General features: G+C 30.3%; 3 protein-coding genes across 3 annotated transcripts; 2 read left to right on the plus strand and 1 right to left on the minus strand.

Moving 5' to 3' along the window:
• Positions 1 to 479: 479 nt before the first annotated feature.
• Positions 480 to 6526, minus strand: Bm6756 (Uncharacterized protein; the record flags this gene model as incomplete). Its single annotated transcript, XM_043078692.1, has 14 exons — positions 480 to 637; positions 826 to 1042; positions 1544 to 1749; positions 2288 to 2423; positions 2784 to 2918; positions 3158 to 3281; positions 3537 to 3700; positions 3762 to 4023; positions 4294 to 4538; positions 4808 to 4942; positions 5067 to 5210; positions 5419 to 5585; positions 5958 to 6077; positions 6415 to 6526. The coding sequence occupies 14 exons, from the start codon at positions 6524 to 6526 to the stop codon at positions 480 to 482; spliced, it is 2325 nt and encodes a 774-aa protein (XP_042934626.1).
• A 7110-nt stretch (positions 6527 to 13636) lies between these two features.
• On the plus strand, positions 13637 to 14849 carry Bm10443 (Uncharacterized protein; the record flags this gene model as incomplete). Its single annotated transcript, XM_001900000.2, has 3 exons — positions 13637 to 13861; positions 14348 to 14534; positions 14794 to 14849. 3 exons carry the CDS (start codon positions 13637 to 13639, stop codon positions 14847 to 14849), a joined length of 468 nt encoding a protein of 155 aa, XP_001900035.1.
• Positions 14850 to 16735: 1886 nt separating this feature from the next.
• On the plus strand, positions 16736 to 18193 carry Bm2001 (Uncharacterized protein; the record flags this gene model as incomplete). Its single annotated transcript, XM_001900001.2, has 3 exons — positions 16736 to 16957; positions 17410 to 17596; positions 18141 to 18193. 3 exons carry the CDS (start codon positions 16736 to 16738, stop codon positions 18191 to 18193), a joined length of 462 nt encoding a protein of 153 aa, XP_001900036.1.
• Between the last annotated feature and the right edge of the window lie 1170 nt (positions 18194 to 19363).

Consider the following 19363-nt stretch of genomic DNA (forward strand, 5'->3'; position numbering starts at 1 on the left):
TATTTTTGTAGAATACGTCTATATATTCATAATGCCATCTCTTTTTTCAATCAGATAAAACAGGGTTACAAAACAGTGTGCTAAATGTTCTTTCTCTCACATATTGCATTCATTCATTTTTTGAAAAACTTAGATGATTATTACATTTATCGATGCTATTGACATTTCCATTTTATTTTTGATTTTAAAGTTGTGGGCAGTGATAGATTTGATAAGATTCTTCAGATTATTTTGCTGTTTTTACTAGTATCATTTCATTATTGCTTAGATGCACTTTCTTCATGATACAAAAGCTTACACCAAATGAAGACAAACGATTACTAAATGGTGTATTCCACATTACATCACGATCAATTACTCGTCTTGCCAATAGATGCAGTCAAATTTATTTTCATTCATATCTGTCTAATTACCTTATTTCGAAGATAATTATCTCTAGGTGGGATAAACACCATGAACCATTTGGTATCATATCATTGTTATAGCATGATTACACTAAATTGATGATTACTTGTGTTATTCATGATTCTAGTCGAAGAGTTGTCCTTTATCAAGTTATTCCCAACGATCAAACCATTAAATGGTGCACGGCCTTCTTTGCTATACTTATATCCGTACAGTACGTAGAGTATCATTCCTGAAATGTGACTGATAAATGATAAACGTGAAAATATCAGATTTCTTTAAGAGGCATATTTAGTTAGAAATTTCTGTGATTTTTTTTTTAGTCGTAGGAAGTTTATGAATTAAATCAAGTAGGGCGTAGACTCCTAATTAACAAGTTATCAATTTTTAAAATAAAAAAAAAAAAGTGAACTTATTAACCAGTAATAATCCAAGCGATAAATCCCACTACCGTGATACAATCAGTAGTGCATGCCACCAGTATGGCTAGAAAGATTACAAGAAGTGTGAGGTGTGGAAATGCAGGTGTTTTACAACTTCGTTCATTGTTTATCGGATTAACTGTTTGTCGGGCAATGTTTATCATGAGATATACCAAAGTTATGCATGCCAAAAGCATTGGTAGAGTTAAATACGGCTATAAATTAATTTCAAAATCAATTCATATACTGTAAAAATTTGAGTATTAGTATGTGAATCGTTTTAACAAGGCATCTGTTTCTGCCTGAAAATTCCACACCATAAACCCACAAAGTTGAGGAATTTGCAGTCGTAATGCAGGTGTGCAATGAGTGCGATAAGGATTTGAAATTATTAATCGGATACTTCGCAATCAATTTAGGTTTGGTGTAAACTGGGAAGATGGATTGAAAATCTAAATGAAAGTTTCAGAATTGTGACATGATATTGATTGTTCATGACGTGATAATTGAACTGCTTCTTTCGGATAATTATTCTGAATTCAATTTATGAAAGTATTTAGAGAGATTTAAATTAAAGCTATATTAGTTAATTTTTATATCACCTTTCCTAATTTTCTTGCAAAATGAAAGAAAGAATAAATAATTAGATGAAACCATCTTCCAACAATTTTTTAATCAGTTATATATTGAAAGAACCACCAAAATCTCGCAGATACCTTTGTTAAGCTGCTCTCGGTCTTGAGAATCAGAAGTCCAATAATTACAGAACTTAAAATAAAGAGAAACAAAGTTCTCATTGAACATTTATGGTCAGTTTTGTCGAAATCTTGCGAACCAGACACTGATCCAGGATATCTGTTCCAGTATGGCATCTTGGGAATATCATGTTCAAAAATGTGAAACTTATGCTTGTTGATTTCAGCTGAAACAAGGTAATATTTCTGTTTCAATTGAAGCAGAAGTGGAACTCGGAAAATGAAAAATTATTAATTCAGAAGTACAACTTAAAATAAAGAGTGATAAAGTTCTCATAGAGCGTTTATAGTTCAATTATTTAAATCCTGAAATACCAAATTAAAATCTGAATTTAATGCATTAAACTCAGTACAAATTTGTTTTATGGTTAATTATTAAACAAATTTTTACTGAAATCAATGGAGTGTCCTGATTAATCTTCCAAAAAAAAAAAAAAAAAAAAAAAAAACACTATTACTTAATTCAATTAGCTTAAACGGTAACCATAATACACATGATACTTACTGAGTAAAAAGTGAAGTGAGGAAATTGAAGTGACTGTTCAGGTTAGATGACATTATTATGCAAAATAAGTTAACAACTGAAAATTAAACAAGGAGCAATCTTATCAAGAAAAATCTATATTAAAGACTTAGGGATTATGATAGGAACAATGAAAATTTAACCATAATTTAAGCTAATAATTGAGTAGAAATTATTCCCACTTTCACTGAAGCATGAAGAACATGGAGATCTGATACAGTTGTGGCCAAAGTCGTAAGTGTCCTGTGATGACATAGACAGTCGTTTTCTGTCATCACAAAATTTTGTTGTTGTTTCCTTTAGATTTTCTGCTAGCAACTGTAACAATGCAATTTCAAATTTTTGGAAAAAATTTGAAAAGCAAATTGTTTCGACAGTTTAAAAGTCCAACTAAATTATGGTAGTCATAGGTGAGGTGATCAAAAGAAATTTGAATCCAGTTAAAATGTCACTGAAGCAACCTTTTACGTCTTATTGCTTATTTTTTATTTCTGATTAAAAACTGAATCAAGGCTTAGTTCCTTTATAATAAAACATAATGCAATTAATAACTGCCATTTAGAATTAATGAAAAAATATTATTTGAAAATGAAATGCAACTATTGAGAAGGCAAGTGTGCTTAATAAATTTAGATATGAGAAACTTAAATTCAATTTTTACTAAGGCAAAATACTCACATTATTAAATGTACTGTATCGCAAACCAGTAAGTGAATTTTTCGCCAAATTTCTCTCACTTAGCTTTTGATCCGCTTCATTTTCTTCGTCTTCCTCATTTAGCAACAATCCCAAATTTTCATTTATTGATGATATCTGGAAGAGTGAAGAGAAGTAAAGAAGAGATTCGCTAATTTTACGATAGAATTTATATAAGCAATCAGATAAGAGGCACAACAAACTACTCATCTTTTCTTATACTATGCATGAATGCTGTAATTTTTTGTCTGATTCTTTTAAAGTTCAATCACAGAAAATAAATTTTTCTAGATACTATCACTTTATTGCTACTAAATGAATTTATGCAAATATAGATATTCAGAAAATTGATATACTTTATCCATCCAGTTCTCACAAACTTCTTGTTGACACTGTACTTCCTGTTGAGTAATGATGTTTCGTAGGATTTCGCAACTGCTTATCATTTCACTATTTTCGTCATCTGTACTCCACCTGTAGCTAAAAAAGAATTTGTCCGATGGAAGAAACGGAAAGAAACTCAATTTTGTGCAGAATTAGATTTTAATTTTGCAAATATTTCGCTGTAAAAAGTTGGAAATTGATCGAATTAGTAAACAGTTTTATGATAAGGTAAAAAGTGGTGGAGGGAAGTGAGGAAATTGTGTAATTGAATATTTTGAAAAATTAAAATCAGTGTGTTAAAAACTTGAAAGTGTTTATTATGCTTGTATTGGCATTAACAAATATGATTACCCGGAGACGGTAACCGAACACGAATCTCCATCATCCGTGAAAATATTCGATGATTTAGTTTTGTGTCGATTATACCGGTTGCGATAAATGCCGCGGTAGAATGCTGTCTCTCGAAATAGTCCAACCACATTTGGATTGTAGCGCTGATCGTATATCAAACAGCCCTGTATAATAAGTGGATAGTCAATTAGGCCTATAAGGAATTGAAATTAGCAAAGACCTTACAAGCAGTATCAGTCTTAGAGGAGTACTGAAAGCGATAATTTCGAATAGTTTGGAGACATTGAGGAGAAGCATTGAGGAAGAGAGCAGGGCACATAGTAGCACTGCATAATATGGCACTCCTCTCTTCTTGCTGGTATGAGCCAGTAGACTTAGGGGAAGCAAACTGTCTCCACAAAGCGATGTCAGAATCCTCGTTGCCGGAACAAATATTGCAAGCATTGTGCCAGATAAACCACATACTGAACCTATTGTCATCACATATCTTAAAAAGTTTCACAATAATGAAATTTACAAACAGTATTTAGTATCTGTGATTATTTGTCGAACTAATTATTCTTTCTTTTCCAAAAATATTTCATGAAAAGCATTTCATACATTTTTTAGGTAATTTAAAAGTTTGAAAAAATTCAGGAATAAAAAAAAATTAATCTAAGAAAATACCAGAAAAAGAACAATCATAGCAATCATTGCAAACAACAGTTCTACCAATCATGGATCATTTAGTCATTCTTGGAAGTAAAGATAACAGTACTTTGCGGAGGGTATCTCAAGTTTGTCGAAAATATTTGGGAAAAGCATGTCATCCGGATATTTTGAGATATCAGTAGCTAATGTGATAACCATCGTTGTTAAGAACATAACTAATGTTAAGGCGGTAATTATAAATGGCATAATAAATGGAAGTCGTTTTCGTGGATTTTTCGTTTCTTCTAGAAGAAAACTGAATGTTTCGATACCAATGTAGGCACATAAATAATTCGATGCACCTTTTATCACCTACAATTTCATATCTTGTTCATTAGTGGTAGTATTAGCTGGAAGAACATTTCTTCGGTTGCAGAAATAATCCAATCATTTTTGCACAAATTTTGCAAAATTAATAAATTTATTAAGATTTTTCAATAAAATTTGGGCGCTATGATACTAAAAAATTCTTTCAATTTTAAGTGAGCTATAGTACATTAGTGTTCTATAAAATTATCTTTTAGAATAAAACTGTAAATTTATTTTTAAGAATTATTATTTAAACAGAACTCGTAACATACACCGATAGGGCCATTTTTGAAAAAACCAGCAGCTAGCCAATTATTTGCATCAGCAAAATAAAAGCCAACAAATGCGGTACTATTAGTTGCCAAAGCGCATATGGTTATCATTATTATCGATACAGTAGCCAAAACCTGTCATTTACAACATTACTTAACGGTGCTCTTGTACATCTATCTTGAATTATAACTTTCTCTATTTATCCATTTACAGGACAGGTTTAAATGAGACAAACTAAAAGAGAAATAAATTACTTACTCGAATGCTACAGCATAACACAATTGATGAACAGAAAATGGCTAATACAGCAAAGAAATCTATTTTTGTTGCAAAAATCGAATCCAAATGATAAGACATCTCCACTGTGAAATGCTTATTGAATAATCCATGAAATAATAAATTCTGAAAATTAATATTCAAATTTAAGTTTGAAGCGAATGTACAGAATGCATTTAATTATTTACATGCGCACCATATCATCAGATGACTATTAAAAATCTCATCCTAATCAGTTAATTTCTTTTGCTATTTTCTATTACACAGCATTTCATTATTTAACTAAATTTTTTCAAACAAGATTCAAAAAATAATTAAGTAATTTAAACAGTACCATATGACTGCTCCAATTTTTAGCCACAATAACAATGCAAATAGTAAAATCGAGAAATGATATCCAACCAACAAGAAAAGCAGCTATTTCCCCAAAACTAACATATGTAAAATTATACAATAAGCAACTTTTTGGCATTGAACACATCAATTCATTCATATGCATTCCTAAACATTTCGAAATTAATTTTTTCTATTAAGAAATAAATAATAATATAGTTTTACTTATCTTTTAAGATTCTAAAAGCATTCATCCAAAAAAATATGCTGGAAGAGAAATTAGAGTTTGTTGTATTAACTGCTGTGATTAGAATTAAATTGCATTTAATATCTGTCCCCTACTGTCATTCCGTATCAGAAAGGAAATAGTAGCATTTAACATCCAATGTCTTTTGCTTTTTGTACAATAGCAGTATCATAAAAACAAGAGACCGTAGCCAATATCCACGAATCCATCTGTTGACCCAATGTTACCTTTAAATTATTTGCTTATTTCTTTCTATCTTTCTAATTTTAAGATTTGAGAAAAGCAAAGATAACCTGATAAGAACATGATGATAAAAGCAATCAGCAATGAAAGTAATGCTGAGGGTCCAGAAATGTTCATTACCACATATGGAGTAATGATGAATATGCCGAAAGGTATCGTTAGAACGGAAGCTACAACTCATATTTCTTCATTCATGTCTATTATGTTTGCTAAGTAGAGTAAAATAGAATTAATATTAAGGATTTAAATTTATTGAAAAACTTTTACTATATATAATTTGCAATTCTCTCATGGAAGAATTGTAAATTTCTTTCATGGAAGAAAATGCTCAAATGAGAAGTTAGAAATATTTAATTGAGAGATTTCATTACTTAACAAGATTTCAGTTAAAAAACGTTTTGTGAACAGACTTGTCATTATTTCGTTCAAAAGTATACAAAATTATAGTTTTGGAAATGCTCATTTTTTTGAAATAATATTTCCAAATTCAAAAAATAAAGCATTAACCAATTCCGATCAAAGATGGTGTTCGAAGCTTACGGATCCATTCAGAATGTTCCAAAAATTCGTTGCCTACCGTTTTATAGCGATTCAGGGATGCAATCCGACCATAGGTCATCTTGTTGCTGAAACAGAATTGATGCTTCATTTCTGATATTGTATTATTGATGTTTTAGCATGAAAAGAAAAGTGTTCACAACTCATATACGCATGTCCAATACGGAAAGGGAAAAGGGATTGTTATCGTTATTCTACTGCATCAGTGATAAGATATATATGATATTAGCATGATGCTAACCACTTTGTTTAATTCATCAATCTATTAATCGAATTAATCATCTTACTAATAAAATACTTTTTCAGTTTTTAAATGTTTGAAAATGAATTTCTTGAAAATATGCAAAACTTTTAGAGGAATGGTGATCAAGAATGAGGAAAAACTTTTTCTGAAAAAAAGAAAAACAGGTTTTGAAGATTGAAATTTAGCAAAAAAGAAATTAGTGAGCAAAATTTAGATATAAGTGAGAATAGCTACTGCCACATATGTGTGAGAATTGTGTGGTAAATCATTGAGAACTGCTGTTAAATGAAACTTGAAAGGTTCGTTGAAAATCAGACTGAAAATATAATGAACCAATGCAAGAGCTGCATTTTAACTAATGAGGACTTTTGGAAATCACAAAGTGCCATAAACTAATTTCCTCATTACCGTAGCTCATCAGGCTTTCAAATTCGGTCATCAGAAAAAGGGATTTCAACATTAAAAGAGAGGAAACATTAATGAAGAAAAAAGAAAAGAAGAGGAAGATGTCGATGATTTAATTTATGCATGGGAAAGTGTGAACAGAGGTTAAATTTGAAAGCATATCTTCGGAAACAAGCAGAAAGAGTGGTCCAATAAATCTTTTTTATAAGTCCTTTTTTTACTTTTATGCATTTTAATGATAAAAAGCTGTTTCAGTACCATTTTGGATGCATAAAAAAGGGCGAAGATAAATCATGAGCATATTAATCTTGTGGAACCAGAACAGTGGCGATCAACATAGATTTTCAAAAATGAAAATTTCGTAGAAATGAGGAAAAGGGGAAAGAAATGAAGTATTCCAGACTGTAAGCAGTTCGGATTAATCGAAATTTAAGAAAAAAATGTTTAATATATTTTTTTTGTTCTTCTATTACTCTAAAACCCTTTTGGCAGTATTTTATGAGCATTTCGTAGAAAAATATGCTACGGTACTCCTTAGGATAGAGATGACTAATATGGTCAATGCTGCATGGAACATTTTGCATAAAAGAATGATTCTTATGAATAATATCATCTACAATTATTTCTGTTAATTCATCTAAAATTTTAAAAATAATATTTAAAGAACATTGGCAATAAGTGAAGGTTTTTCATGAATTGAAATTCATTTAAAGAATCTAGAGACTTAAATTAAAACATAGGTTATGTTTAATTTTTTTCTTAAGTTAATTAATCTAGGCTCATTAACTCGAAAATTTTGATGGCAAAATATGAGCGGTTATAATACCTAATGTTGGAACTAACAAGTTCACTTCATCACAAATTCGAACCATATTGTCAACATCCCATGTTCGCTCTAGCTGATATCCAAGTATTTTTAAGCTTGAAGCTACAATTAGCAAAAGTTTGGATAAAAATAGGAATGATAATTATAGATGGGGACAGAGCTATAAAATACATTTATTCGTTGAACAGAGCGCTTATGTAAAGTTTGTTGAAAGGGTGGGCTGTTGGCAAAGTGAAATAAAAAATGATTTAAAGCTAAATTGTGGTTGTTGTTGGCCATATTTTTCACGATTTAATCAAAACATCGCATTTTTTTTTTTTTTGCTATCATTAGGAGACATTCAGAATCATTCGAATATATTCACTAACGATGTTATTTTATAAAGTTCTTTCGTCGCACTACCAAAAATGCACCATAATAAAAGAAAACAACCATTAAAAATTGTCTTAAATAAGAAGAGCCGCTCGACTGTTTCATGAGTTTTCGATTTCATATCGAAAGCTTTGCCTTTTATGCACAATGCGCCGCTTCTAGCGGAATCTGTCAACATTCCATTTTTTTTTCCTCCATAATTTTCGTAAATCTATGAGCCGAAGAAAAAATGAACCTTCTTTAGATGAACCCAGAAAAAGTTACCTCGTGTATTTGATCGAAACTTAAATTCAAATTGGAGTAAATATGTTAATAGATGAAAAAAAAAAAAAAACGATAAATTTGACCAAAGAGCAATCCTTAAAGCAACTTGCTTAAAGTGTTGTTGTCAATTTTAACATCCAGAACATCAGAAATGGGTATAAGATCATTTAGATGCTAGGAGAAGATAGTTGGTCACCTAATTATACAGAGAGAACAGAAATGACCATTTTTCTAAAAAATGCAATTTGAACTTCTGCAAATGATTGACAGATTCCTATAAAATGCCTTGCAAACTTCTTTTGATTTGTTTGATTTCTTTATGATGTATAGACATTTACTCTTTTCGAAATTTCCTGTCATAAAATCTTAGTAAATGAAGAACGTAAAATTTTAAGGCATTTTGACGTCATTTGTCTGAATAATTTTCTGTAGAAATTACTTTCTGTATAAAAAGTACAAAAATTATGGTTAACTTCAAGTCACTTCCACGCGCAAATTTTTATTATTATTTGTTACTTTACTTTAAGTGATTTATCTTACATTGAATAGTAAATTTTTATTATGCAAATTTCCATACAGATTATGCAGTTAAATTAGAGGAAAAATTATGAATTTCAACCCTTTATTTTTCGAACAGTGTCAATAAAACACAAATTTTATTTATTTTCGTACCTTTTTTTTTTGATTTTGACTTTCCAAACAGTATTTTCGGACATGTTAATGTCAACAATGTGATATAATACATGCTTCTACAGGCGTGAACTATAATATTGGAAATAACTGTGAAAAAAAGATGTCACTTTCAGTGCCTTTGTTACTTAGTACTGATATAGAAATTCTTATCATATTTATTAAATTTTTCAAATTATTCAACTTTGCAATGTTTCACAAAACTTTCTTTCTGCTGCATTTTCTCGACTGATATTCAACATCATTCTGAAAGTATGTGGCATGAAATATCATCTGTCTTATAGTCAACCACTTATGGTACTTTAATCAGGTTAAGTTAAAGTAGGATAAACTTTCACAGCTGATTCCAATTGTCCCGGAAGTTCTGCTAACTTCGAAACTCCGAAATTTTTTCATGTGCCAACCAAATATTAAAGTGAATGATCTAATGATGAACGATTTCGAAAGTTTTAAGTCAATAATTTGTTAATTAACTAGCCGGTTATAATAAAAGGCGATAATAAACGATAGTTATCTTTAAATTTCATTTATATCAGTATCCGGAATATTTTATTCCAGTGAAAAAAAAAAGTCATGTAAAGTTTCTATGCATCTGTTCGTTTCTACCGGAATCATTTGAGCATTTCGATCAGTGAGGACGAGATTACTATATTCAAATACACGAATAAAAGCATAGGGTTTGTAAAATAAAGATTTGATGACCTGATTAATTTGGCTTGTTCTATTTCATCACACTGATAAAATTATTTTTATTATCATTTTTGATTATTTTCAAATTAAAAAGGCCTTATGGTAAAAATTCTCGACATTTACATAAAATTTAAATTTAATGCTATTCAGATATATTTCTATTATCTTGATTTTTGAGTGACTAATAATGCTCATAAATGTGAATACTTTCGTTGTGTGACATCCTCAGAATTTCATCCTTGAAGAACTTTTCTTCTGAAATAAAAGTTGCTTTTCCATTCTATAAATTTTGACAACAATTTCAATATTTCTATGTAACTCGTAACCTAAAGAAATAGAGAAAACAGAAACAAAACTACATGTTACAAAATCCATTTTTCAATTATCAGGCATTATAAAAATTAATTCAAGATTTTGATTGTTTATTCAACTAATCAAGATAATAACATTACAAGTTTTCTTCTGCCTTTATTAGTAACTTTTCCTGAAATATAGTTCTTGGATAAGTACTACCGATAAAGTTTTGCATTGCAGAAAAATGAAACAAATTTGATGACGCATTTATTACTTAATTCATGCAGAGGAATGCTGTTATTGGATAATTGATAAAGACAATTTGAAAATTTTATTAACAAAATTGATTTTACGAAGAATGATTTTAAGCACAATATTTCGTGTATGAATCGATTTTAAATTCCATTCGATGACGTATCAACTACTGCGCTTTCAACCAGTTAAAGCTTTTTTCAACTAAAAATTTTTTTCATATTACTTATTTTTTAAAAGAAAAAAAAAATTAATACTGAACTGATAAAATCAAATATTGTCGATAAAAAAAAATAATACTTAGACTTGGTCAGTTTCCTATCAGTTATTGATTAGTCTATTGTCATTCTTGTCGCTCTCTTCATTTATGCTAGTTTTCAGATTAACTTTTGGAATTGTCATTTCTAATTTTTTATTTCCATAAATCACAGCGCATTTTTCTCTGTCAGTGCACTTCTTAGTTTTAATGCTTTTTAGATGTCTTTTTTAGATGTCAACCTTCAACTATTCAGAAAATTTAGTCTTTCAAAAACAGACCGTTCTTCTTTCTTCATTGGTTCAGTATTCTTGTAAGTGACCCAGTGCTAAAAACAGAGGGAGTCATGATACAGCAATGGTCACCAGAAATGACCACTAGAGAGTATCAACAGCAAATATTTCTAAATTTTACACAAACAACCGGTATAATCTACATACCGAAATAACAGAAAAGGAAATCTACAGTGACTTACTTCAGCATATGCAACAATATTTTTATCTCATTAATTTAATTAACTTTAGCACACTGCAAGAAATACAACCAGTTTTAAAAGCCAGAAAATTTTTTCAAACAGCGCAAAAGACACTGCCATCGCGAGAAGTATGCCATAAACAATCAACCATTTTCTTTTAGTAATTTGGCAGACATTTCACAAATTGATTTTTGTTAGATATGGCAAATAGACTTCTGGAAGGATATGAAGTGAAATTCATGACAGAAGTTAATAGAAAGGAGTGATCATTGTTAAAATCTTACTAATTCTGTTTTCACGTGAAATGAAATGAACATTTAATGAAAATTATCTTTGCTAAGTAAAACTGCTATAAATAATAAATAATCCACTCTTCAAAAGGCATGGAAAAATTGAATTCTATGGTCATTTGATCAATTAACCACGATTTTGATCTTTTTTCTTCTTGCACGGCGAAAAAAATATGTTCACAGGTAGTTGAAAAATATGTCATTTGAGCAAAACCAACAGAAATTTTCGGTACTCTTTAGAGATGATTGATTAAACTGAGCAGAATCATTTATCTTTTAAGGCTGATGATACATTTACTTCAAGCACATATAAAATTTCATTCCGATGTCCTTCCCAGTTTACATTGCAAACAATTACTTTTCTCATATTTATTTAAGTATCACTCAGTTTTTGCATTTCTAACACGTATTGTACCACGTGCTTTTACGTATTTTCTTGCAAGTAAGAAAGTTTACGACAAGAATAAAATTATTTGTAATTGCTAACTTACTTATTTCATGCACTATCGCCAAGCAACAACAACAACAACAATGATATCAATGAATTTCACAAGCAATGGAATCATTACTAGCCCACCAAAGTCGCAAAATTCAATTAATATTTGGCGTCGCTATAAGCTTACTATACAAACTTATCAATGGTATTGAATAACCTGGAAAAAGTTCAAATCTGCAAGAATCTTTTTAAGAATTAAAAAAATAAACATTAATAGTGAAAGCACAACATTAAGCGGTAACTGCAAAACTCACGTGAAACAAAAGATGCCGACACATAGCTGAATTACATTGTCAACAGCGCCTCATTGACGGCGTTGCAGAAACAAGTGCAAGTTTAGATGAATTGTAAGTGTTTTTTTCTTACTTTTGTAATCTTTCACTCTACTGGATATGAGTCTCGAGATTCGAGATTCACCTTTTTTCACTTGTTTATATCGTGTTTCATCATCCCTGCCAAATGTTTTCCAACACTTCCAAAAAACGCTAAGCAAGAATTACAACGAAGAATACAACAGTGAGGTTAGACGAGCCAACCATTATCGGTGAAAGAAAGCAATCAAACCAAATTCAATCTTATCGTTGCCATTTACAAGAAGAAAAAGATTTCTTTGTTGAACAAATGATATAATACAAAGGGCTTGTGAAACAATGAACAGAATTGAAAGCGATGCTATTGCCTATTTCATTTAGAATACTTTTACAATTTTAATACGATTCGGAAACTGTTGAAACAAAGGCAAAAAAAGAAAATGTTAGCACAAATAATTAAGAATTAGCCGACGCTATACAAAAAAGTTTTTGTTCCGAGTTTATGTAAATTCAAATTTATTTTTATGGTGAATGACTAACATTGCTTTCGTTTGCATAAAGAATTTTAACAACAGATCAGAAATGAAGGAACGAATGAAAAACAATGAAAATGTAAAGCTGTCATTTTGTTGCAAAACGTTTAGAATGTAGGAATCAATGCGTATCCAAAGTTTATGGAAAAATTTCAAAAACGATAAGTTCCTGATAAAAATTTTAAGCGTTGATGACAATATCAACAATACAACTTAGTCATTTTCATCCCTTTCCATTCTAGCTTTCCTCTCTCCACCTCTTCAGTCTTTTTATCTTTGTTTTATTTGTAAAATAGCTATTTAAACCATCTAAGCAGACACTGCTTCAGTAATAAATTTATATGAATTTATTATTAATTCAAGGCACACTTACCATCATAGTTTTTTCCATTAAGCAATGGTTGAATCTCATTCGGTTATTCTTTTCAATTTCCCTCGGTCATCTTGAAGAATACAGCTAATATGCAACCCGGCAATCTGGCTAGAACATACTCTTTTCATTCTCATACTTCTCACATAACTCCCATAGAACAGTCCTCATGAAATCTATCTTGGATTAGTAATTTGGAATTCTGCTATCACTCTTTCTATTGTTCACAGCAGATCTTATTCCAAACTGCCGCAAGGTGTGGCAGATGACTTTTGGAAATTAACGGAATTTGGATAATTTGAATATATCCATAAAATGTGCTAGTGATTGCTAGCAAGGAATTTATACCATGTGCAACTCTGAAAATAGCTTGAATTTGCAGATTTATTTCGAGTTTCCGTGGATGAAAATGATGAAATTTGTTTTGTTAGCGTTTCCAGTCCTACTGTTAGTCTGTCCTGTATTTGGCGAGGAACAGCAATTCATGATACCACCATTCCTACTGGGAGCGCCGGAATCAGCTGTGAGAGAGATGAAGGAACTGTTTCAAAAATATGCCAACAAGCCGGATTCTCAGCTGGAGGCAGCAGTGGAGGAATGGGTGAATGGAAAAGGCGGTATGATCAAGGTGTGACCAGAACGCTTTATTAAAATATTTCAGTACGAAAAGTTATTTCAGATAATGAATGAAAGAGGAATAGAATTTAAAAGTTACAACTTTTCTCATTCATATCGTCGATACAAATAATCTGTTTTGGATTGGAAAAATGCAGTAAGAGAAAAGATTTCACAAATAATGAAATGACCGTTTGAAATTCTGACTGAATTCTGATATTTTTTAACTGTAGGAAAATTTTGAATGCAACTGCATAATAGTGGAGAAATTCCGGGTTAAAACGAAATATTTCACTAAATTCAGGTTTTTAGTAATAATATCTTTTGCCTGCTGAATATGTTTTTAGCTTCTCACAAAGGCATTTATAATAATTATTGTCAACTCTATTATCATTTACAAATTTTTTGCAAGTGAATTGTTCTTACGGTGTGCCACATGAACAAAAAGTAAAATCCATTTTTACTACTTTAAGAGAAACTTTTCTGATCGAATTTTTAGGAAAAATACAATCAATTTAAAGCAAACATGCAGTTAATGCACGAGAAGACAGCTTTACTGCGAAAAGCAATGGCCGAAAATTTGTCGCCAGAAGCGAAAAAGGCAGACGTGGATTTGAGTAGCATTGGAAAAGATAAAACATTATCTGAACAGCAGAAGAGAGAGAAATTCAAAGAATATTTAAGAAGTAATTACTTTTTAATCACTAAATTGAACCTAAATTAAAAAATATTAATTAACTTGTGCTATATTACAAAATGAATTTACAATTTATAAGAATGGCCTAATATGACAGTAATTTGCAAAAAAAAAAAAAAGGATTTGAGTCATAATTTGTCATAATTTGCAAAAAAATTTGAGTCATCACAAGTTATTCAAATTTCAATCTTTTCATTGTTATCATTTTTCGTTTCATTACTTGTGTTCATCACATTGTCGTATTTCAGATTTGTCCCCAGCAGTGAGGAATGAATTGCAAGCAGTATTTTATGCTAAATTTTAAAGATGAGCACAATTTTATGTTTTGATGCATTGCAATGTAAGCTATCAACAGAATGATAATAAACCAGTTTTTACGCACATTCAACTTCCGTCGCATGCTGAATAATAAAAGAAGAATCCGACACATACAACGATATCATTACACATCTCATTATAATGGGACACTTTCATTTGGGTTTCTAAATTACAGCAAATTAAAATGATCTAAGAGATATTGGGTAAACTACTTGAAGTGAATGCTAAACTCAAAGTTACTGCTACGAAAATTGGAATTGGAAATTTTTGTATTTAAATCTTTCATATTCGAATCATTAACCATTTTATCACTCCTAGGATTTTAAATAAATACTATAATTTCAACATCGCTCATTCATTTTCATTGCACTCAGTTATTTTCTGTTTCAGTAATTTCGAAAAAGTTCTACGAATGCGAGAGAATAGTGTCGTCATTACTTGCAGTACATTGTTGACAATATTATCGTAACATTCTCTTAACAACTGATGATGAGTTATGTCTTGTTTTTTTGCTCCTGGAGGTATACCAGAGGAACTGGTTTCTCTTATACCACTGCATTCTCACAAAGGATTTTTGTGAATAAATCAATAATACATCTACTTACTGTAGATAACTTCCATATGCGTGTACTTATGCCATTGCACTACCGCAAGTTATTCCATAAGTTTTGAACTTTAATATGTTTTTAATTTGAAATGACCATAATCAAACTTTACGATTTGTGAAATACATTCAAATATCATGCAGATAATATCTTTTATTTTAATCGTTATTTAAGATACGTGTATTAAATTATAATGAAATAATAATTTATTTATGGTTCAACATTTCAGTTGAGTTTTTTTGATAAGTTGATAATTGAAATTTGGCAATTCACCTTGAGAAATAATCTTTGCTCTCAGAATTTTTCATTATTTTAATCAAGAACTTTCTCATTATTGATTTTTGCTCAATTCATTTTCTATAATGGTCAAACTTGTATTGACGACTGCTTGCGATTTATATGTTTAAAATTACAAAAAAAAAGACTAAAAATAACATAATTCACATTTGTTATTTTCACTACTGTCATTGTGCGACAATAACATCTCACATCAAAAGTTTCTTGGAGCTTTTTATTTCTAAAAATTAAGGTTTCATTATTTTGACGGGACTCATTCGTGAAAAATTGTATTTCAGAATCAGAATTTAGAACTAGAAGCAATCCTATAATTGGTATTCATTTCTCCAATGAATTACAAATTTCGAGAAGAATAGAAAAATCTTCCTGTATTCTAGAAATACGTCAAAACGTTTAAAAATTTTTCCCCAACTAGTTATCATGAATATGGATACTGTTTATGAAAAAGCATTGGAAAGAGAGTAGGAAAAACAGCGATTGAGTTCAAAGATACGAAAATCACCAATTTGCCATGAAACATTGTCATCAAATTAATAGTCATTGAATTAATTAGTCATCACCTTTCATGGGTCTACTTTCGAGTGTCTTTTGTTCTTCAGCTGCTTTAATTTGCTGGAACATCAAATTCAATAGAAATATGTGTGATTCAGGTGTAAAGTGTCCGTGACAACTGTGAGAGCGAGAAGTGGTGGAAGAAGGAGAAGTTGGGAAACGTACGCCTCTCGAACTTTGTCCCTCTTCTGAAATTGCCCCTCCTTTTCCCTGTACCTCTACCGCCCTCGTTTAGACATTGGATGATTGAGTAGTACACTTCCCCTCGGTGGAATTGACCCCTCCCCTTCCTTCATCGTTGACATCTGCCCACCAATATAAAGAGACTTTACTATGGTCGCGTGTCAATTAGAGCCGGCAAGGAGGACTATAGTAATCGAGGCTATCTTCTGTCACTTCATCACTCAATCTAACAAAAATGAAATATTTTATTTTCCTTTCAATCGGTCTGATAGCAGCAGCATCAGCTCAAAGAGAAGCACAATTACCTCAGCCAGAAATACCTCCATTTTTGTCCGGTGCACCCAGCCATGTTGTGAAGCAATTTTTTGATCTACTCAAAGCTGATGAATCAAAAACTGACCCGCAGACTGAAGCAGATATCGAAGCATTCATTCGCAGACTTGGTGGCGATTACCAAGTTCGTCCTATTAAAAAATAAATAACTTTGTAAACAGTTATGATATACGTTAGAGATAAGAAGTATTTTGTTCCTTTTTCTCTCTGGACACTTCTGACCTTCCTTATTATGCCTCTTCCCTCGATATAATTATATTTCTTAGTTTAGAATTACGTCAATTTGTCATCATTTTCATATTTTGCTTTTCTTTGCTAATAAGTTTGCTAAATTTTTTGCTTCACGTAGTAAACCGAAGTAACAACGACGTGGTATTTCACTGAGTCAACTTTTATTAGTAAATTGTTGTTTCTCGAAAGTATTAATTTTTTCATGTAAAGATTTGAAATTAAAGAAGCGAAACAGTCAAGAAATAAGATTGCTATTTGAAAAGACACATTTCAGAAGTCAGTGACTTTTCACTTTTCTACAAAGTAAATTATTCGGAAAGAATAATAAAGCAAAATTAATTTCAGACTCGATTTGAGCAATTCAAGCAAGAGATAAAGAAAGAAAAAGCTCAGTATGAGAAAATCCATCAAGCAGCATTATTAAAATTTTCACCAGCAGCAAGAGAAGCTGATGCCAAGATGTCTGCTATTGCCGACAGTACGCAACTGACCAATCACCAGAAAACGGAACAGATCAAAGCAATTATGGATTGTAAACTTTTTGCATAATCCATGATTATTTTTAATGATTGAGACGAGATCAAAAAGTTTAGATTTCTTAATACGCTGACAGAAATTTATTTTGCTTTTGAAGAGACGAACAAGTTTGCAATATAATTTTGATTTAATACAAAAACTTGTTTTCCAAATAGCAAAGTTTCATAACACATGAAACTGGAATTGTAAGTTTCCCGAAGACTAGAATCAAAGCTAAAATTCCAAAAAATTTGGTTCTAAAATTCATTGCCTTCAAATTAGCTTTTTCTCTAAATTAATCTTTCCATTGGCTGTTCTAAACTGGATTTAACGAAATTCGGTTGTAACAGATATTGGACAATTTTAGCTTTAAGAATTGTTTAAACCCATAAGCAAAGAGGTTTCCACTGTTGAAGACAAAATGGGAGACAATTATTGGTCACTTAGAAGATTTCATTATTTTCTTAACGAAACTCTGTCTTTCATATTCAGACATTATAATTTATAACGTTCATTTCTTCAAATTTGTTAAAATTTCAAATATAAAATTATTATTGCAGCATTAAGCGAAGCTGTTCGAAAGGAAATCTTGGAAGGATTTAATTCACAATAAAGTGTTATATCAGTGCTGCTGAGTATTACAATTAAGATTTTTTCAAAATGAAAGAAGAATCATATATGCGACAAAAAGTAATAAATAGATAAGAAAATATTGTTGTCATCAATGTGGAATATTTCAAGCTAATTAATTATTACACATCTGTTTATCTTTGTTATTTCATTTTTATCCTCATTAATTATTGCTATTAAAGTTCTCATGCTAGCAATGTTAAGGATAGTGTAACAAAACAAATTTGTATGAGATGCAAATAAGCCAATGGAGAAGATTTGTTGTATAGAATTCCATGAAATCAGTGATTAGTATCGATATCAATTCACCACTAGTACTATATTTAAAAAGCTGAAAAGAGTTTTGAAATAGTTTTTTTCTTTTTCAATACTTTTAAATCATAAAACTTAAGATTTACAAATATACTATCTGTTAAGGTTAAATAGCAAAGGTTTCAAATCTTATACTTGTAAAATAAGAAGGTAACATGGAGTAAACAGAAAAGATTGTAAGAATAGTCTACAAATTTAGTTCATTCAAAAATATAGATTGAGCATGTCTAAAGTTGACTCATCATGATAACATTATTCAATAAGAGTTTTTATTTTAAAAAATGAGCTAAATTCATACAAAAAAACATGAACGGAAGTGTCCTTGCATGAAAACATCGAGTATAGGAGAGAAAATATAGGAGGAATACCATATTTGAATTAAAATCAACTAATAGTTCGTTCCTTAAAATTCTTTTATGTGTTTCAAGCAATTCTCAAATAATCTTTTTCCTTCATAAACAATTGATAGACACATGCATTATTTATTAAAGTATTGTTTGGGAAAAGTATCATTCTTTGAAAATGAATCATTCAGTATCATTTAATTTACAAAAAATAATTAGTTTAATCAAAATCTGGCATAGATAAATTTGAAATATTAAACTTACCCAATTTTCTCAGACAGTTGTTATTTTATTTTTTTTTATTTTTTTAATAGTTAAATGATATTTCTTGTGAAGTTTCACTGAAAGATTAAATGAACATAAAAACTTAATAATTATCATATAGAAGCCGTTCAAAAGCGAATAAAACAAAATGAAAAAAAGAGTCGATTAAGCGAACTGTGCAGGACATTTGATGAAAAGTATGAAAAGTCAGAATAACGATTATTACTAATGTA

Source organism: Brugia malayi (assembly GCF_000002995.4).
Source record: "Brugia malayi strain FR3 genome assembly, contig: Bm_v4_Chr2_contig_001, whole genome shotgun sequence".
NCBI classification, from domain to species: domain Eukaryota; kingdom Metazoa; phylum Nematoda; class Chromadorea; order Rhabditida; family Onchocercidae; genus Brugia; species Brugia malayi.